General features: G+C 35.1%; 1 protein-coding gene across 1 annotated transcript in view; it reads left to right on the top strand.

The window, feature by feature from the left end:
• LOC118184243 (TBC1 domain family member 1-like) overlaps positions 1 to 22,442 on the top strand; it is a 335,166-nt gene that overhangs the window by 182,633 nt on the left and 130,091 nt on the right. Inside the window, exon 15 of the mRNA XM_085809767.1 lies at positions 6,170 to 6,331. Within this exon, the coding sequence (XP_085665893.1) occupies positions 6,170 to 6,331 (162 nt within the window). The remainder of the gene's footprint in view (positions 1 to 6,169; positions 6,332 to 22,442) is intronic.

Genomic DNA, 22,442 nt, shown 5'->3' with positions numbered 1-22,442 from the left:
TCATTTTCAGTTTTAAATGCTTAGTTTCCTTCTCACTTTTTCAGCAAAAATGTATTAGTTAATTCAAAATTATGAATTATAAAAATAAATATATTCCTCTTCCCTTCTTGTGCTCACAATTCATTATGTGAATATGCATTTACAACGTTTAAAGACTGAAAAATGTATGTGCGATGTTATCGTCATGCGATGATTTGTAGTAGCTTTGTTTTTTTACTACGATATTTTGGACAGCAGTGTTTTTAAACTACGAAGTTTTTGAACCGCTTTATTTTCGACCACGATATTTTAGAACTGCAATGTTTTCTCTTTGCGATATTTTCTTCCACGATGTTTTGTACCACGAAGGTTTCGCCTTGCGTTGTTTTCTCCGCGACATTTTTGTCCGCGATGTTTTTGCCGTAATGATTTCGGCGGAGACCAGCCCTAGTGTGTGTTTTACCATCATCAACTAAACCAAACCAATTTCACGGCGATTCGGCCTCGGCTAAACTCATTTGTATGTTATCTAGGGTATTGTTTGTTGGACATGGCATACTGCGACAGCAACTCGACATCTTTTAAACCGATATACATTGTGCAAACCGCACGCGAGACAAGAGTAACTAGAAGGGGCGCCAAATTAGCTACGAAAATTTGGAAATTTACTTTTAAGAAAGAAAATACTTTTATTAACTTTCAGTTTTGGAACAGATTAAGAAGTATAAAAAGAATTTTATGTTAAACAGTCCAGCTGAATTAAGAGAAGAATTAATAATTTATTTTTCAAAACTGATGTTTTAGAGACTGTATATATTATTTTCTAATATCAAAATTTATTTTTGGAATAATGTATTGAACCTGTTTTGCTGTTGTTTGCACTAACGTTTGGGTTGCACAGTCTAAACTTGCCTAGAAAACAAAATGCTGCTAACATCAGTAATTCTGCACCATCTCCCTTCCCGCTAACTGAATATAGACATCATCGCAACTTCCTTACAGTTTTTGCAACAGACATAACACGAAAGCTTATTTGAATAGCATCGGGAGGCTAAATAAGGATATTTAAAAGTAAAATATATATCATATTCTCAATATTTTGCTTCACTTTTTGCGTAACAAGACGCATATTTCGAGGTTTTGTCTTCTGGTACTCATATTTAATTTGCACGGAACTGTACTGTTGGTTACATTTGAGGTTCTTTCTAGAGCAGTTACACATATTGCTGTGTAGGTTTAACTGCATATACACATTAATCAGCCTCATTCTATGAAAGATTGGCATGTAAATATGCAACGAAAAGCCATTACATTACGACCACCCTCGAATTATAACAATGGGCTCGCCCAGGAACAAAACCATTGCGCGTACGCGGCTGATGTTGGAATATATAAAGCGGCTATTCATTGCCTTTACAAACATAGCGCGATTAGCGACATAATGGGAAAAGCAGCTGATTTGTAAGACCTCGATAAAGGCCAAATCGTTATGGCTGGGCGGATGGGAACATCAATATCAGAAACGGCACTTTTAGTGGAATGTTCACGTGCAGTTGTTGTGAGCACATATCGAAAGTCGTGTGTGGATGGTGAAACGACAAATCGCCGGCCAGTTGTCGTCGACGGCGCATGATTCCAGAGGAGAGAGAAGATTGCTACATATTGTTCGCCGCGACCGAAGAGCTACAACAGCCGAAATCATCACCAACTACAACACTGGAGACCCATACAGTGTTTCTCAAAACACTTTGCAGCGTACGTTGCTGCGTATAGAACCTACGCAGCCGGAGGCCTAAGCATGTCCCTGCACTGACTGCACGTAATCGTTAGCTGCGTCTGCAGTGAGCCAAGAAACATTGGAATTGGACATTGAAAGAAAGTTGCATGATCCGACGAATCACGTTTTCTGGTCCATCACATCGACGCGCGTGTGCTAATATGCCAATTTCCAAACGAAACCCTGGCTTCCGGATGCACAGTTGGATGGAGACAAGCCGTTGGCGGGGGTATGTGGTGTGAGCAATGTTTTCATGGAGCACATTAGGACCCATAATCCCCATAGAACAGTCCCTGACGTCTGTGCGCCACGTGAAAATCGTTTTAGACCAGGCTTACCCATTCATGTCAACAGTATTTCCGGTGGGGGATGGTGTTTACCAACAGGATAATGCACCATGTCATAAGGGTCGAATCGTCAGGAAGTAGTACGAGGAACATTCCAATGACTTTCAAGTCATGTCTTGGCCTCCAAATTCACCTGACATTGATCCAATAGAGCATTTGTAGTCCCACTTGGACAACCAAATTCTCGCCTGCACGCTACCACCGCGCAATGTGTGGAATTTGCAAGACAGTTGGTGAGCGCTTGGTACCAGATACCTTAGACTACCTATCAGCACCTCGGGGAGTCAATGCCACGCCGGTTGCTGGCAGTTTTGAGGGGTAAAGGTAGTCCTACATGTTATTAACAGGGTGGTCATAATGTAATGGCTCTTCGGCGTATAAGGAAAGACATAATTTCTCTCTCTCTCTCTTTTTGAGTTGTTCTATTGTTTATAATTGGAACTATGAAATGAATTGTTTAGTATGAGTACCAAAGAAATAAAAAAAAGTCGATTACAATAAAAATGGGAGGGATATTGGAATATATATATTCGTAAATTTTGAAAGAAAATCTCCAAACGATTAGATTGGTTATTGTGGATCGACAACAGAATTTTCTGCAAACAACTCATCTCCCGATCATGTTTTTGAAAGCATTTTCGAAGAGAACACGGTAAATATACGCAGGTAGATCCAAAGGAGCTTCGGTCTGATATATTGTTAAAAAAAAAAAAAAAACTTTTAGCAGCATATTTTTTAGTATGACTTCTCTGTACTTCGACAGAGTTTTCACGTCGTTTAATGTGCAGCTATTTTGCCCCTATAAAAGTAATCTGAAGGTTTGTCCTTAAAACGTTCCATAATCCTTTTTTCACCACATCATCATCATTAAATCTCTTTCCACGAAGGTCATATTTTAGTTTAGAGAACATCTAATAATTACTTGAACTAGGCTGTTAGACGCAGTCAAGCTTCTTAAACCCGCATTGCTTCTGAATAGCATTAACACGTTGCTAGTTGCTGAAAGAAGTCAGAGTAACCATCTTGCAGAGACTTTGATTATGTGAAGTGTTCTTGGGAATTCCGCGAAACAGATTTAGATTGATCCAATATTGCTGCTGTTTCACTAATGTTTAATACCCTGTCAGTCAATATTTCATTCTAGACACGCTCAGTATTTTCTGATGTCAATGCTACCAATGATCGACCTTCTCAAAAATTATCTCTACGGATTTTCGATAAATGCGAAATTGTTTTTCACTTTAAAATAAGAAGGAGACGAATCATAATGCACTCTACTCATGATACAAACCTTGTTTCATTTCCTATTTTGGTTTTTCTTTAACTTCTAATCCAAATTGAATCTCAAAATAATATGCAGTTTAAAAAATTTTACAACAAATTAATGCATTACTATTTTTTTTAAATTGCCAGATGTGTATAGGGGCACACATTTACCTCTTTCTCTTAAGTGAAAAATTATATAGGCACGGCTCTGGTGCAAACCACTTCTTTTTCAATGTAACGCTGATGGCTTTATGGCAGGACAAGACAGGAAAAACTGGGCGGAACACCAGAACGTCTCCAGTGGTTTTACGGATATAGTTTCACCGCTTAAACTGTATAACTCAATTCCAGTTTTGATGGAAAACCTCCCGGGAGGTGGGTCCGAAGGTCTTCCATGCCTCATCTATAATAAACCTTTCGAGAAGACTTTCGGCTGTCAATTATTTTAATTGCCCCTAAGCCACGTAGTCACTCATCCTTTACAAACAGCCAAACCTTCTCCGGATTCGAGCGGCGACCAATGATGCAGCAGCCAGTTTCACTGACCACGATTCGATTACGGCAGTTTCTTATGACGGCTTACGTTTATAAGATCTACAATAGCTACAGTAGACACTGCATAGCGCCGGCATGGCTTAGAATCTACATCAGTAAGACTGATATACCAAAAAGAAATTTTCATAGTGATTAAAAGAATGAATCAGACGTTTAATGCACATTTTGGCATCTGCACAGAGTTACGATCAGCCCTGCATAGGGTGACACCAGTATACTATCGCCAGGCATAAGACCGACTGTGCTTAGAAAAGCACTTGGGTAACGACGACACAGGATAGGATCGTCACCGGTATAAGATCAACAGAGCATATTATCTATATCCCCATAAGATAGAAACGTGCATAGGACAATAGGATGCAATAGATGGTGCTTATCCCACCATAAAATCGACATTAGCAAAGCGTAGACAAGGCTTATACTTAGCAACGACATCTGGTAAAGATGGAAAGAATTTGGCAGAATTATTATTTTCAGGTTACTTGCATAAGATCGAAACTGACATGGAATCGATACCAGTATGAATCAACTTCGTTTTAAAGATCGGAACTTTTTTCTTAGTAGCCGTATGGATCATGTGCCGGTAAGGAGTCCGCTAATCCTACGCATTGTCAATGACGTGCCTCAGCATCCTCTGAAATGCAGAGCGTACGCCGACCTTATGCTTTATGTCCTTCGCACATTTCTACAGAGCGTGATGTTACGTATATTCACATGTCATACCATACCGCAATCTAGAGAGTCTCTTGGTCTTTCTGCTATTAATTTCTCACTACGTCCTTAATGTTTGCACACTAATATAGTTGACGTCTTGTCGTTTTCAAGCGAAGTCTTGATTAATGAGAGATCATTAACACTGTGGTATAACTGTTACAAGTGACAAACATTGCTAAGATACGAGACTTCGCTGTGTCATCAAATGGGGCATGGGGTATGCCCCATTTGCTCCAAGCTTTCCGTTTCAAGTCGCTCCAAGCTCCAAGCTTTCCGTTTCAAGTCGGGAGTGGTATAAGGGGCAGAGGGAAACAGGCCAATCAGTGAAATATGTAATTCCGTTTGGCATGTATTGTCTGGCGTCCATGCAAAGTTCAGAAAAGCAGCCGTGTTTGATAGAAAAACCTGAAAGCTGTTATTTTTTATTTGTATTATGCTTAAGTAGGAAAGTGTCTAAATTTTCATTGTTGATAGCGCAGTCTTACATAGCAGCTAATCGCTGAAAATGAAAGAAAAAAATTAAGATTTCGTAGACGAAGTGTGCTCGGAGGGATTTAAAATTCTCTAAGTATTTGGGCGCGAGATCAAGTGCATGTAAGGTTACCCTTCTTCTGTAAGGTGAATGCAAGTATGATGCTTATAACTTATGGGGGGGGGGGAATTTGTTAATATTTACTTCCCACAGTGCCGGAGACATGAATCGTACTGTGATGTAGTATTTTTTTTTTCCTTAAAGAGAGACTTAAGAAATCGCTTATGAAGTATATTTTTTTAATCATTTTGCTTCTGAAAGAGTGCGAAAGTTTGCTTTTGTAACGAAAATTTCGATGAGTTTGGGCGAAAGATCGCTTTTTTTTTTTTTTTCCTTTTTTAGATTACTTTTTTTTAAAATTAGTTTCCAGTGTCAAAGTATAAAAAGTATTGGAGAGATAATGATTAAAATGTAGATGTAATGACAACAAAAGCGTGCTTAAATTATATTTGAAATTTTGAATAATCTTTTCGTGAAAGATTATTTTCGGATCTTAAAGGTGGTGCAGAGATTGAAGTTCTTCGATGATTAGTTTTAACTGTTAAGTGAGAATATGTGTCAAAAAATATTCCATGGGAAAAATATCACTTCCATCAGTGTTAAATAAAAAAAAAATCGAAATTGAAGTCTCAAAAACTTGCTTCCAGCACAGACACAGTCTTCATAAAGAAGCTGCAGGCCATACTCCCCAGCTGTTGTGGACCTTTCGAGCTTAGTACCATGCACCACGCGCACTCCATAGGCAGACTGGCTCTTTTATTATTATTATTTTTATGGATAATCTAAAAGTTATTCTACATGACTTATTTGAGCGATTTGACTGACCTTAATAAAAACTTTAATTTTGATTAGATTTTGTTGTCATTTGTTATATATAAACTAAGGTTGTTTAGATAAAAAATGAGGTAACTAGGATTTAGACAGTATTGTGTATACAATCCTAGTTGCATGATATTATCGCTTTCTTATTCATTTGATGTATATTATAATTACTTTTAGGAGTACCTCGTCATAAAAGAGGAGAGATATGGCAGTTTCTTGCAGAGCAGCACCGGAAAATATGGGATCATAAAGTTCAGACTGACATAGATCTGTCTATTCCTTACGAAGACCTTCTGAAACAACTAACTTCTCATCAGCATTCGATTTTGATTGATATCGGTAAGTTAAATTGCTGACTATAAATTATGCTGTACTTTTCTCGATTAAACAAAAATCAGTTTATGTAGCCTAAATAATTTTTGTTGTCTAATGCTTTTGCATAAATCAATGAATGTTTTTGTGAAGCACATTTTATGAGTGATTTAGATAAAAATTAAAATAGTAAGGTAACAGGATAGAAATAAAATGATTCGAGTCAACAGGATATTCATTAACTGTAGCTGTCAAATATAGGCTTAAGTGCTTTAAATAAACGTGGTTGTTATTTTAAAACTTGTTTGAAGCATTTTAATTTAATTTAATCACAGGCATATATTCACCTCAAGATATGGATTAGCATGATTTCCATGTATATTATAATCCCATGTAATCCCTTTTTATGTGCTTCTTGAAAAACTTTAACAAATACGTAAAAATGCATGAAAGTTATTGCCAATTTTTAAAATTATTTCAGTTGTTGCTGTACAGATGGGGTACAAAATAATACGTACCCCTGCGCAATACGAGAAAAATCTTTATTAATGGAGAATTGGACAATCCTTTAACTGAAGTACACATTGTATGCAATGTGGAGAGGTCTTGCATATTAAGGGAATGTGAAGCCATTCTTCCTACAAAGCCATCTCTAATTCCTCTAACAGAAGTAGAAATGTTGAAAGGAAATTATTATGCAGTTAGATAATTATGTGTGTTTACATACATAGTTCAATAAGAAATATTTTTAAAGCATTGCAAAACGTTAAATCTTTGATTTTGCTGATATTTTGAAAATTTTTTGAATTTTTATTTCTGAAGAGTGTCATCAAATCATGCAAAAATAATATTGCAAAGTAAAAATTTCAGTGTTCAGTCAAATAAACGTTGCGCCGTATAAGAGAAATAGTTTGCATTTGACACACTTGCTAAGATACCGAAAAACATTGCTGGTTAAGTTTTTGATTATAAATGTCTTTCTCTTCTAATGGAAACTGTATAACTTCACACTGTTTGTTTTTAGAATCATTATTTATGAATGCATTTTTTAAAAATGCTGTTTAAGATTACAGTTAATTTTAGCATCCGTCATTGATATAGAAGCGAATTACTTCCTACTTTTGGGGCACAGCTGTATGGTTATTTATTTTTTTTTTTTTTTTAAGTGTAACTCATTTATTTCTTCCTTCAGATATCTAGGAGCTTTTAAATCATTGGGAATGGGTGTTCCAAATCTTGTGCATAGTTTGATGCACATCATGCCTTTGAATTCGTTTTTAAATTCTAAAACTTGTCATCTAAATTTCTAGATTTTAGTGTTGTTCCAAATTAGGTCATTATTAATATTATTATTATTATACGGTTCTTTCCTTTTTTTACTAATCTGGTATGAATTTATATTACAGTAAGATTAAAATTCATTTTTTTGAGAAAAACTAATCTCGTTTAAATATTTAGTTTAAATTCTACTATTAAATACCTAATTCAATATTTAAGTCTGATTAAACTCCCATATTAAATATCTGATCTGATCATCTAACATAAACCTATCTCTTCAAATAAGGTGTTTAATGTTAAAATTGATGAACGGCTTATTTTATAGTTAGAATGAACTTTTTAAAATAAGTAACATTTACTGTTAATTACTGGAAGATTAATAATACACAAAATATTTATGCGGTGTTATAACAGAAATTTTTGGTTATGAGAACAAGAACATTTTCACTCGTAATCATTATACCTTATAATTTGTTTCAAATCACGTAAAAGGAAAAATATATTTTAAAAATAAATTTGTAAATTTTTCCTAATCTTTAATTTAGAGACCTCACCAAATCGTACAAATGATATTTGTACGATGCTTATCCGTGCCCGAATTGATAAAGTTTCGTTTTAATGCCCATAGATGGCAGCACGAGTTCTAGGATGCTGCAAGGTCGTTTTTCTCGTATCAGAAAGCCTGCTTATTGTTAAACTTTTGAGTCCAAGGGATTGGGGGAGGGATAGAAATTCGGTTAAAATGAAGTATGATTCTGTTAGTATGACAGTTGGCTGTAATTTTAATATCAAAATTAAAAAAAATATTTTAGTTAATAAATATTTCAGTTGTTGTTTGCTTAGCATAAAAATTAAAGAAAAAAGTAAAATTCGCGTAGGTATATTATATCGGTTTCGGCGTCTTTTAAAGGAGCGAATTATTATTATTTTTGCTCCACCAGAAAAGAAATAGGAGAGTAAGCAAAAACGAATATGTTTTCATTTCATAAGCGTTTTATAATATTCATGATGCTTTTATAATTCTTTTCTGATTATTTGTGTGTCTTTCAGATGTTCAAATTTTCTTGCGTGAAATTGAATCATGTGTGTTCATTAATTTGCTTAATTCTTTGAGAAACATCACTATACACTCTGAGCATATGTAACTAATAAGAAAAATAAGTTACTATTAACGTTGAAAACAGAATAGGTCTCTTGTGGGAGCTGAATTTAATAACAAGACAACGAATAATATTATAACTAATTATTATTATTATTATTATTATAAATAATTATTATTAATTATTATTAGATTGTGCATAAACTTCGACAGTGAAGATACAGAAAGAGCTTGAAGAAAATTTTTTTAAATTTGCCATTGTAATTTATTACACTGCTGTTCCTAAAATGCTCTGTTACTCAGAATTATTTCTAATTAAAGGAAATTATTGCAATTTACATTACAAATTAATTTAGAGAGGCTACAAGTTAGGTTAGACTTATGAATGTATTTTAAGTTATATATTTTCTTGAACATTAAGTAGATAAATGCTTTTAACTAATGCAGCTTTGTTGAAATTGGTGTTGAACTATTTATATTGAATTTAATATTGGCTGTTGAGTCATTACATTGCTTTCAAAACAGATGAGTAAATGTTACATAAATTTTAATTATTTGCGATACAATTCTTTCGAAGAGTGCACTAACGGAAACGTTTTTCATTAAAGGGTTTTGTTATATAAATTTTAAAATATGAATAAAATATAATCTTAGGTTTTACTTTATTCTAATCAGTTATTTTTAGTTTGACTTTCCTGTTTCTCCTGATTTCAGTTTCCTGCTGGAATGTCAATTTTGTATGACGTAGATGTAAAATTTAAACGTGTTTCAGAAGCAGTATTTAAGCTGCGTTTCAAGAGTTCAAAAGAGTAGTAGCGGACTTAGTTCCGTTGTCTATGCTGCGAGTTTAAAATTAGCTCTCTAGTTCGGTGTTCGACACCTTTCGTTTTATACTGATATTTTTCGGCTCGGTTTTGCTATGTGCTGTCGATTTAGCATTAGTTAAGCTAAGGAGCCAATCATTATGTTACTATTGAATTGCTACATTCTTATTTTCTGTTACGTAGCCACAAGTGGTGGTGATTTGTGAGCACGAAGTGCGTGCATCTGTTTTAATCTAGATTTAAATAAAAAGGTTATTTAAACCTTTCATCTGCAGTATTTATCCTTAAAGACATAGCGAAAATTGGCTATTTAGTCTTCAACATAGAGTTTAAGAGTGTATGCTCCCAAAGAGTACACGGAGATTCTATAATACGTTATTTCATCTTACGTAAATAAATCAAATATCTTGAAAATGAGTAAAAGATACTTAGTTACGATCTTGTACAGATAAAAAGTTGCCTGAATTGTTTATTTCTTACGTGAAATATGGTGTGTTAAAATGTTTTGAACTGAGGTATTTGGAACTGGAATTAATTTTTCTTCTCCCTCACCTTAGTGTTAGCTGGAACACGATTTATCACTGGATGCTCTATATAGCGCATCTAGAGTATAGATAATGTCCAGAGTAATGAGGCACGAGCTCAAATAGATTGCGAAGCTGAATTTAAGGAATGGTAGGATTAGGTGACCTATCTATTCTCTGGTTCACTTTTCACACTTACGAGTCAGAAAGGTCAACTCCACCTGGTTTTTGGTAATTGACAAAGATTCTTTTACCCCATACTCTCAAAGGCATTTCCTCTTGCATTTCTTTTATCACCTTTAATATCTGTTTCATTTACATAGAAAAATAATGTATTTTGCTCCGGTTTTTAACTCGCGCATGATTCTTCCCTGAACAACTCAATACGTTTTCTCATAAAAACCAAACTCGTTTTCTATCGTTTTTCTCAAGCTTCAGATTTATCACCTGGTGTAAATTATAAGAAAGGGTCGAAGGGCATTCATTTTGAAGAATCTGCGATGATCTCGCTCAACTTGAATACTATTTTCTTTGCATACTAAATGAGTTTGTTTCTTGTGTATATTGTATGCCAAAAAGGATTAGCGTTTGAGAGAAGAATATTTCCGCATTTCTCATATGAAGGACTTAATTTCTTTCCCGAAAGTATCGTTTTTCGAAGAATCCTTTCATTTTTATGTGATGAGTACGGGCTAGATTTGATTAAAAGGTCCTCTTTGAAGCTATTCCTCTTTCGGCAGGTAATCCTTGCATACTGTACCTTGAAAAATGTTAGAATTATGGGCATTTTCATGCATCTATATTTGCGGACACCCGTCAAATTGACAGGTATAGGTAACAACATATTTTCTTAAAAAAAGTTTAAGTAAATTTAAAAACAGTTACAATCTTAACAATAAAACTACCAATAACGCCAATTTGACGAATTTGTAAGTATTTTTTAATCGATGTTAAAAAAAAAAAAAAAAAAAAAAAAAAAAAAATGTTTCGGTAATTTTGGTTTTAACTGACTTACCAGATTAATCTTCTGTTATACTAACTATTCTTTCCAGCAATTCAATATCTGTTTTTGAATTACTCTTAATGTCTAAAGAATTGTGTATTTCGTTAGAATACTGTAAAACTATTACACTTTCTTCTAATTCTGTAATTATACTGCTAATGCTCATACAAATTTAATACTTTTTTCTTAGTTGCCTCTGCTCGTTCTAACTGAAATTTGTTTTAGAACTTTTTCACACATTTATTGGAACTCAGATCATTCCTTAGTCTTGAGCCTATAAGGTATTTCTCCCGCCTTCTTAGCATACCTTCGTAGTCTAGTGGTCAGCACGCTAGGCGCATACTCCAGAGGTCTGTGGTTCGATTCCCGTCGAGGGCGTTGCTCATTTTTCATCTTTCCGGGTTCGAAATAACCTAATGTCTCTACAGTGGCGCCCGAACTAAAAGGGTGGTGGATGATGATTCTCCACACCCAGGATTTGGCGATTGGGTCCCATAAACCCCAGTGGCCCTTTAAAAGGGGGAGTATATAAGGTATTTCTCCCGCCTTCGTAGTGTAGTGGTGTGCACGCTGGGCGCGTATTCCAGAGGTCCGTAGTTCGATTCCTGGCGAGGGCATTGCTTATTTTTCACATCTCCTTCCAAAAAATCCTGATATCTCTACAACCCTAACGCAATAACGGTTTTAGGCACCCAACCACATAACGGCTTTAGGCATGTGCGATTGACAGATAATCACGTGATCTAACCTTTGGTCTGGCGAACCCCGGTGCGTTGATGGGTTCGAATTTATTGAAAGATGTTTCCGTTGAATTATTATTTGTATTTAATATCTGTGCTGTAATTACTTTTATATTTGTCATCGAAAAAATAATTTCATAAAACAACCGGTTTATTATGATTAACTATGAAACTAGCTCACCGTTCATTTGACGGGTATCCGCGGAGACAGGTATACATCATACAGATCTCTAAAATTTAATGGCTGAAGGAGAAGTAAATTTGGGTATGCGTTCGTCTCATTTGCGAATGAAGAGTTCATAAAATATTACATCCAAAACAAATTTACGCATTTGGGATATTATTTCTTTTAATGTGCGGCGCTAAATTTGGCAACTTATCCACAGTTTGACGGTTTTAAAATCAATTTGTAAACAATATTTTTGATTCGAAAATTTACGAACGTTTCGGCGATTTTTTTTAACAAACGTAACAAGATAACATTAAAATAATAAAAATGATAAATAACATTAAAATTGATAAATAACATTAAAATAATAATATATTTAATAATAAATAACACTAAATAAATCATTTTGATTTTTTCCTTTCATATTTTTAAGTGACGTAACTTTCCATGTTGATGATTTAGGAATATTTTAAGATTGAAAAATAAGCAAAGTAATAAAAGGTATAAAGCATAGCTTCTGAAACGCTTCTTAGCAAAAGCGAAAACGCTACTGTAATTAAACGAATTTCACGTGTTTTATTTTATGTGTCTTCATGATAAGAGTTTTTCCCTGCATAATTATTTCAAAATATTCAAATGTGTATCTGTTTTTTTCTGTAAAATTCACTTTTACATTTTTCTTTTCTGAAGTCACCCCCCCCCCAATCTTCTAACTTTGGCGCTTTCATGGTTGGTAGGGATAAATTTTCTTTCGGATTTTAGACCTTGCACCTCCGGAAGTTTAGGAGGATTTAAAAGTAAGATTTATTAGATTCCAAGATATTACAGAAAAATGTGACAAAATGAAAAATGTCCATTACAAACGTGTAATGGATGTGTTTTACAGGAAGCGTGTGATGAATTTTTAATTTTTTGGAAGAGCAATGAAAGCAAAATTACTTAAAATTTCTGCTTATCCTGGAAGCCTGTCTCTTAACAAGTTTATCTTTGCTTTATTTTTTGTGCTTTACATTAGACACAAGCATGGGAAGTTGCAAAAATGTTTCTTGTCTTGCCGGTCGCTTGGACAGGTATCTGTAAAAAGGAATTTTTCTTTTAATAAAGAAATGGAAAACTGACAGTTTTAAACATTTATATAGTACATCTCAGTACACTATACACAGAGCCAATGCTGTGCATTTTTACTGCTCGGTGTGATCTCTCCGGGCCCTTAAAACCCAGTGGTTCTCTAAATTCTAAAGTTTTTGCCGCCTCTACGTTCTGCTGCTCTGTGCCTGTCTTAAGTTTTAAAATTTTGCATTTTGTTGCTAGGTGCCTCACTAAATTAAAAAAATTCTGCCACAATTGCTGTGGCTCCGAACATGACAATATATCATAGTTATTCTCAGTACTCTTATTACAAAAGAAATAACATTAACAGTTTCTTCTATACATTCTAAATATATGCAGTATTTATAATAACAGAAATCTTTACTTAAATCTGAATATTCTAAAATGAAGAGGAAACTTATTGAGGAAGAAATTGATAACCAAAAAAAAAAATATTCTTAAAGAGAATTGCTGATACATTAGGAAATGAAGCAGAGACTAGTGAGAACATTAATTTGTTTATTGAAGCAAACAAACTTAGATAAGGTGCTAAGGAGAAGGAAACTTGCGTAAATTAGCTAAATTATCTGGATCATTTTCAAATTAGAAAGACGCATACATATTTTGTCTTGTATTTTAGCATTTAATGTATAATTTTCTTAATATCTTTTTAGATTCTATGTCATAAATTATATGTTTAAGTATCTGTTATTTTAAATTGTAAAATATTCCTAGATTCCGAATTTAACAGTGCTTTCTTAACAAATATTTTTAAAAATAAAAGAATAGTGACTATGTATCTCTGTGCGACTAAGGATGTCTAACTGCTTAATTTAATTATTTGTTACTAACTGCTAAACCCTTAGAAGTTAACTTCACATCATAACACTTTATTCCTTATAGCCAATGAGACTTAATAGAATTGAGAATTGCTAATGAGGCTTAATACACTGCTGGCCATTAAATTGAAACACCAGGAAGGAATGATCTGAAGAACGTCAAAATCACATGAAAGGAAGAATAGGTTGGGATATGCAAATGATTAGTATTTCAGCGCTTTTAGATGACGCTAGAGGGAGAAACGACATCTGAAGCACCGCATAAAAGGAAAGTTATGTTGTGGATTTCTCATTCGGAAAGCGTTTTGTGAGGTCAGAGTTTTCTCAGAATATCGTGTAACGCCTCGAATAATAATAATAAATTCTTACCATCAAACGTCGGAATTCGATAGAGGAATGATCATTGCCTATCGAGAGTGTGGATTATCGTTCCGTGACATCGCCTATGGCTTGCTGAGGTTCGTACTGAACGGCATGCGGGATCTCAACGCCCTCCGCTGACTATCACTCGAGAGGACAGACAGATTGTGAGGTTAGCTCTGAAAAACTGTACAACCACATAATGGACCATTAGTCAGGAAATGGGCATGTTTCCAGCACGCCCAGTATCCGCTCGTACGGTGCATCGACATTTGCAGCAGAGTGAACTATCAACACGGCGACTATTACTTCGGCTTCCCTTGACAATGTAGCATAGAGAGAGACCGGCGACTCTGGTGCGCCGAACGACAACGCTGGATACAGGAGTGGTACAATGCCGTCCTTTCAGACGAGTCCCGGTTCTGCGTTCAGTATTCTGATGCCCGTATCCGTGTCTGGAGGATCCGAGGAGACCGCACGTCGTCTGCTTGCATTGGATACCAGCATAGGGACCCTGCATCTGATGTTATGGTTTGGTAGCTATTGGGTACACGACACGCACATCTCTAGTTCGTATCTACGGAAACTTGAACGCAGATCGGTACATTTCTAAAGTCCTTCGTCCAGTGGTTCTGCCCTAACTTTCAGGCCTGCCAAACGCCATCTTCCAACGAGATAATGCAAGAGCATATGTTGCACGTCGCGTTTCGACCATCCTCGATACACAGGGTGTATGATTGCTGCCCTGGCCTGCACGGACCCATTGAAAACATCTGGGCATGGGTTGCTGAGAGACTGGCCCGCCATCTCTCTCCAGCTAATACGGTTGTTGAAGTGTGGCATTGAAGCAGCATGGAATGAGTTGCCCGTTTCTGTTATCTTAAGCCCAGTCCGACTCCATGCCTAACCGGGTAAGAGTCGTTTTAGCTGCCAGAGGTGGTAGCTTTTTCTACTAATTTCGCACCCCTGTAAACCCTAAAACTGCTTACAAATTTAATCATATTTTCTTCATGCCGTACAATAAAAATCTTTTTTTTTTCTAAATTCGCTTTTCTTCATAGTCTTGCTATTTTAATGGCCAGCAGTGTAGAATAGAAAACAACTTATCACCTATGGTGCTTTAGCCGCTTATTGGAACCTTACAGCTTATTGGAACCTTACTGGGTTACAACTGCAGCAACTCTAAAGTGAAGCTACAGCCCTAACTAGGTCAGACAGACAAAGCGCAACTAATTTTCAACACTTTCCAACCGCGCCACCGTAACACGTTCACGTCTTTCCTGAACAGCAGCTATTTCTCTAGTTCAGCAGTGGCAAAAGCTATACCTTTTACTTCTCATTTTAACCTATGCCACTTGTCATAACATTTACATAAACCTCTGGAGAGAGAGATTTCATGACGAAATGAGGCATTAAAAAAATCAACATAAAGTTAACTGTTAGTAAAACTTAAATAATGTCACTAATCTTCTTTAAAATGTGTGAAAGTAAATATAAATGTTTCAAGAAATTTTGTAATTTCTAATTACTTGATAAATTTTACAAAGTTGATTTTATTCCCGATTTTTTCATAACTGTCGTGAATATTAGATTGTGTTTAATAATAATGCATTCTATTTACAGATCTGTTTTATTCTTAGTCTGCTATTACGGAAGTGAAGTTCGGATGTAGACAATTGCTTTAATTTATTCTCTTCCCATTTTCTGATAGGGCCTCAACCTTTTTCATCGATGGCTCTTAGTATTTAAAAGTACTAATTTCCATGTGCAGAAATGTCTACTAACCTTGGATGTGTATTGTCTGCCCTAGGAAAAAAAAATATCGTGTTGAAACATAGAGTATTATTGAATGCCATTTAACGATGAAAGGGGATTTACCTGAAGCTGACTGACGGTGATGGTTAACCGGACGAATACTGATGGAAAATCTGTGGTTTACTGTAGAGGAGGGGAGACAATAAAATGGATATTTTCGAGAGAGTTCAAGAGCGTGTAACATCGGTATCAATATTTAAACATCAGTGCGTAGGCAGAGTGATCGTAAAAAAAAAAGGGAAGAGAGACTTAAAAGTCTAAAAAAATTATTCACTGAATTAGAAAATGTATAAATCATTGTTTGAAAATTTTGCAGTAGAGATTCCACTGACTAAAGATGCTTTCTACTCTCATTGCATTATACATGCATGTTTTTGAAGCAGTTATGAAAGAGATATTCATGCTATTTCTCCACTGATACTGAACAAATTTATTTGTGTAGAGCTAATTTATGAGAAAAACCATAATAACGAGTCATGCGTATTCTGATTTTATCGATTCAGTTGCATCAGCAGTTCGAAGTAAGAGACATACCTTAGACTGCGTTTCATGGAGCCAGGTGGAAAAATTAATTTCATCCTTTATTATAGGGTTTAGTTACAATTAAAATAATTTTTGTTCTTTCTTTTTCAAATGACTTGTGTATCGGAGTCGAAGAAAATTTGGTACTCTTCTGTTATCGGGACCGGATTCAGAAATGTATGTATGTATGTATGTATGTGTGTATATGTGTGTATGTATATACACATATACATACGCACATATATGCGCATGCATACATGAACACATACATCCAAACATACATTCATATATAGACGCATTTTTGAATACGGTCCCGATAACAGAACAGTACCGAAAATTTTTTAATATACAAGCCCATTTTTCAATTTTTGACACTTTTTCTCCTCTTTAAATTGACGATTCAGTGTACAGTGCAAAAATAACATGTTACCTAGTTATACGCGTTTTATATATACTCTTAAAGTTTCTCTTGGAATGGACAATATTTCCATTTTTTATAAATTATTTGTTAATAGATCAATGCTTTGGTTTCCGCATAATATTAATCAAGTTTATGCTTATATTTTTTTGTAATTTTTCTGTAAAACAGCATTTTTCTGTTTTTAAATTCTTGACTTTTAATATAATTGTTTTTTTATATAAGTCATAGGACAAATAATTTTGCATACTCCTCATTTATTCAAAAACAAAACAAACAAACAAACAAACAAACAAACAAAAAAAAATCGCTAGTACTCCGATTATGTGCTCTTCATAGATTGCTAGTTAAAGATAGCTATTTAGAACATGCTTGGAAATGTGTCGCTTGGACTTCTAGCAAATAGTAAATGAATGAGCTGATAATGTACGTTGTTATTTCATTCTGCCATGCTTTTGAATATTTTATTTATGTAATCATATCTGTACGTACAAAATCTCGTTATCAAAATATATCTGATCTTAACCTTTCTTGCTTAAAAGCAAGTATTTTGGTTTTATTACATGATGCTTAATTATGTTTTAAAATACTTCGAAAATTTTTAAGATTAGAAATGCTATATATGTATTATATGAATGAACGTGGTACAATACATGCTGCAGTGTCATAAAATTTTTTGCAATGCTTGCATTCTTCAGTATGCTTATAATTAGCTGTGTTATTTTTTGAACAATTACTCTTACAAAAAATAAGTGGTATAATTAAATCTTAGTATGTAATAAACCTTTTAAATATTGTCACTGTGATTTCCTGTTCGTACAAACAGGTATGTGTGTTTTAAGGTTTCATTTTTTAAACCTAGAGCATGATTTATGTGTGTGAAAAAATATATCCTTGACCTTTTTCAGACCCACTGCGCTCTACGGTATGCAGCTCTAATTTGTAAACAATAGGCCATAAGCTGGAAATAAAAGTACCCATCGTATTTCCCTTTGTAATTTCGATTTTGCATTTCTTTTTCGTTTGGCATACATTAAGTTAGAATAGTTTAATCTATTTTATTGTCTTCGCCTCTTTTTTTTTTTACCTTGTAATTTATTCTCCGATTAAGTTACAGCTATGATATGCGCTATTCGAAATAGGCCTGTGATATAATGCTAATGTAGAAGAATATATTTCATTTGAAGTTCAGGAATTTCTCTGTTTTTGAAATTTTTGAAAAATATTTTTGGTATGTGTTTCTGGTTACTTTTTTCTCCTCTTATTTTCAAATTGATTTTAGATCAAAAAGATTCATTTGTACTCTAAAAGTAATTTGTAAAGAGGAGGAATGTATAAAACTGTTCGCAGTTTATCATTCGTTATCTTTTTTTTTTTCATAAGGGCTTATGAAGTTGAAGGATTTTAAATCTACTATATACGAGATGCTTAGAAATATAATAATCTGGGAAAGAAAGAAACATAATAATTTTGAAAATAAATCAGGGGTCTCACGTGAGGGTCTTAAGTGTAATTGTATTAGTAAGAGGGTTAAGTGTAATTGTCATGAAATGTGATTTTATATTTTAGGCCTCCGAATAACAGCGTTTAACTAATCTTTGAGGTACAGCGGCATTCGTGCAGTATTCGTTGTACAGGGTGTTTAATTTTAAAATGGACACTTTACAAACAGTTAAGCGTGCATACCGTATTTATTCGCATATTTTCTCCCCCTTTTTCGACTAATTTTTATCGTACGAAAGTCGAGAAGGGAAAAATTTGCGAATAGTTTAATTTCCGTTGGACGTGATTGCAGTAACAACATAATAAATGAAAAGTGTTCTTGGATAAACTACCGGTACCATCGCAATATTGTTTCTTTAAAAGAAATCTACATTTCAATAAGAATACATAGTTCTATTAACATTGCAATATCTAATAAAGATATCTTCAAATACCTTTCCCTGTATTTTTAATAACGCCCGCTTTTAATTGTTGTCCACTGATACCCCCTAGGCTTCAAATCATTTTAATGCTGCTGGAACCGCTGTCTCTGTCGTATGCTATAGCTTGCAAGTCGTCGCCATCGTGACTGTTCAGTCTGTTTTCGCTCTTGCTCTGATTTTTAGAATCATGAAGAGCATTAGATATCACTTCTCTTCTTGAAGCTCTTCATAATAATTTCTTCTTCAGTCAGAGCCCCTGCCCTCAAAATCCACGTAAAAGCAAGTAAATTAGTACTACGAAACCGGGCTGCGTGGACAGACGCATTTCAAAATTCAGGGGAGCTTACTTTGTGAACACATCGAGAAAGAAGATTACGTGAATACTTGAAAAAAATTCAGAATTTAGAGGGTAAATATTGTATTAGGAAACATACTTTGCTAGCGGCATATGTTGGTAATACCATCTAGCTCAGCGGTTTTGTCTATACGTTTCGCCGTGTTCCCAACAACCTTATGAAACCATTTTTATTATCTGTACGCTGGCTTGCGGCACTCATATTTATTTTCAGCTCTTCCAAGGTGTGTATTGTTCATAGAAATAATTTGTTTTAAATATACCCGCAAAATGTAGACTGTACTAGTAACAGCTGGATATCTAGGTTGCCGTAATCTTTAGATTTGATTTTGTCGGAAGAGAGGGAGGTAAAACGTACTCCAGCGTAATCACTATGAAGTCTTCTGTATGATATTTCACGTCATTTAGGCACACCCAAGAATAATGTTCATTTTTGTTTTCAATTAAGAAATGAACTACTAGCTAATACCTTGGTAGGACTCAGTGTCCATGATTGCTTCAAAGAACAGGTGTCTTTAATCCTTTGCCTTGACATGGTATACCAGAAAGTTTTCCCAAGATGCAGAGGAGACCAGAATACCAGATTCAGGTTTTCAGAGTTCCATCTTCGAAATGTGAAGTTTTTACAAAACAGCACTCAGAGCCGTGACACACATTAAGATTGTGTTCGACACTTGCCGGTCTGTTCTTACCGTCTGTACTGTTCAAAAGACTCATCAAATTTCCTTACTTCTTGCGAAATATTCATGCTTTTCTCTACACCAAACTGATTTATTGATAATTTACACATAAATGAAACATATAGGAATCGAAGAACGCTGCACATAAATATGCACAAAATTATATGCCATAAAAAAGCGGTCCATTTGTAAATGAACACTTTAAATTGATTTCGTAATATGCTGTATTTCTTATGTAGTATAATGTGTTCCAGTTAGACGTGTGATAGAAGCAATAATCATGCATGCTGAACTAAACATAATTTATTAACGATGCATTCTTCAGTTACTAAAACTTCCTATATGTCTTTTTACAATCGATTTAGAATAGAATGCTTTCTTCCATTTGTGATGTAACTTGAGTTCCACTTATGGCCGACGAATATCTAGCAGCTATTGTAGTGTACTTCTATGTATAGAAGCATCTACGTGTCACATTGTAGATTGCTGCATGAATTCTGTCATATAAGTCTGCCACGTAAGTCATAGGTCTTAGATTTTGAACTGTCTTAGCGACAACCCGATCTTTAACAAGTTGCCAAGGCAAAACGTCGAGTGAAATTAGGTCTGGTGATCATTAAATGAATCGTGATCCTCTTCCAAAGCAACCTGTAGTAAAATGGCGATCCAAGAACATGCAGACATCACTGTTAAGGTCGGAGAAATTTAGACCGAATTGGAGAGCTGAGGAGAGCTTATTTCTGTATTCTGTTTTCTGTATATCTAGGGATATTTTTCCAGTTACCGTGAGCCCTGCAAAAAATAAAGAAAAAGTGCGTTGAATTAAAAATTTCAGAATTTATTTCGACAATAGCGCATATTTTTTGTTACTAGAACTCGTATATTGTGTGTCACAAAAATTTTTTTTTTATTGTACATTTAAGCGGAACGCCTAGTATTTTCGTAATCTACAGATCAAAAGCATAATTTCTAGAATACAGAGTAAAGTGAAATAGCAAAATATTTTACACAGTAAAGGGAATGCGGAATATTAAGACTTTTCAGAAGCGGTTGTGCCACATGGGATTAAAAGGTACATGTATTATAGTACTAATTAAACGCAAAACTTGTGTGATTCTCTAGGTGGGGTATTTCTGTATGTTACGAGTTTAATGGTGGAGGAAGAGCCAGACCAACAAAATGTTAATTTTGAATTGGAATAGAAGCATATTATTAAATTAAATTCAGAGTTTCTTAATTCTCTTGAATTGCAGCCTGCGCCCTCTGAGAAGCTGAAAAATTAGTTTTCTTGCCTGGCGGCCCCACCTTAGTCACTGAAGATGTAGGTGGAGCTTGCCTGTCAGGCTAATGGACGTGGCACGTGCTCCTGTCACTTATACAGTTTTGGGCGCGTCGGATTTTCCCTCCAACGCCGAAGGTGGAACTTTTCTCCCTATCAGTGGATTAATGAAAAGAAAAAAGTAGGGAATCTGTGCTTTGAAGCAATCTAATGCTAATGTTTAATTTATTGAGGTTAGTAACGTCTTCTGAGATGTAATTCCGATTTTTGGAGCCTGTCGCAATTTTTGGCGGAGTTGTTTGCCTTTCCACTTGTCATGAGAACATCAGTTTAGCTTTGTAACGAAATTGCTGTAGGACTTTTCTCATCAGTGTTATTAAGGAAGCCATGTAAAAACAGGATACTTAATAATAGTTCCTTATTTTTGATGGCACCACGAGAGTGCGAACCGTTGCATCCGTGTGGAAGCTTTTCAAAAGTGTTTGCCCTTCAATATATTAAGTAAAAGTCGTTTCCAGGACTATGCATTTAGTTGGTAACGTATTGTGTGTCTAATTGTCTTTATTCTGTCGTTTAGGTTATTTTATTTTCTTTACAACTATTCTTTAATCTGGACAGCTGACAAGTATTCCTCGAGCTGCTCCTGGTTGGTAGTTGCCTGCTGGAGCAGAATATCGCTTGGCTTAAGTAAGCGTTGCTCTTCAGGGTTGAAGCCTATGCTCTCTGGTGGCACGAATCTTTTAAGGATCTCTTTTGATTCGCTAAAAGATGCACTGTTCCCATTTGAAAGCTTCTTCTTTCCTCAAGGAGTCACTTTTAGTTTAAAAAAATCAATCTTGGCAATACTATGTTGCCAACGCTACATTCATATCTTTTTATTGAATCGGTACAGCAGGAAGTGAGATTAATCTAACCTCTTTCGGCATCATTCACCAGAGTTCCAGTTTTGATAATTTGCTCAGCATTATGCAAAGCGCAATATGCTGAGCAAATCATCAAAACTGGATCTCTGGTGTTCTGAAAATATACAAGCACAATGACATCCGAGTAGGATGGGGATTTTGTAGCCATGTATATGCAGTATGCGCTGGCCTACCAGCGGCCGAGCGGTTAGTCGCTGAACCATGGTAGTTCCAATTTATCTTCGATTCCAAGCGAACGGGCTGGCTGCATGTGCGTTTTCGTGGTCTTCCCCTTGTGTAACATGTATACGAGCCTG

The sequence above is a fragment of the Stegodyphus dumicola genome, chromosome X2, assembly GCF_044657685.1.
Source record: "Stegodyphus dumicola isolate Sdum_Otavi_A_Nest chromosome X2, ASM4465768v1".
Lineage (NCBI taxonomy): Eukaryota > Metazoa > Arthropoda > Arachnida > Araneae > Eresidae > Stegodyphus > Stegodyphus dumicola.
This window is presented reverse-complemented; position numbering and strand designations above follow the sequence as displayed.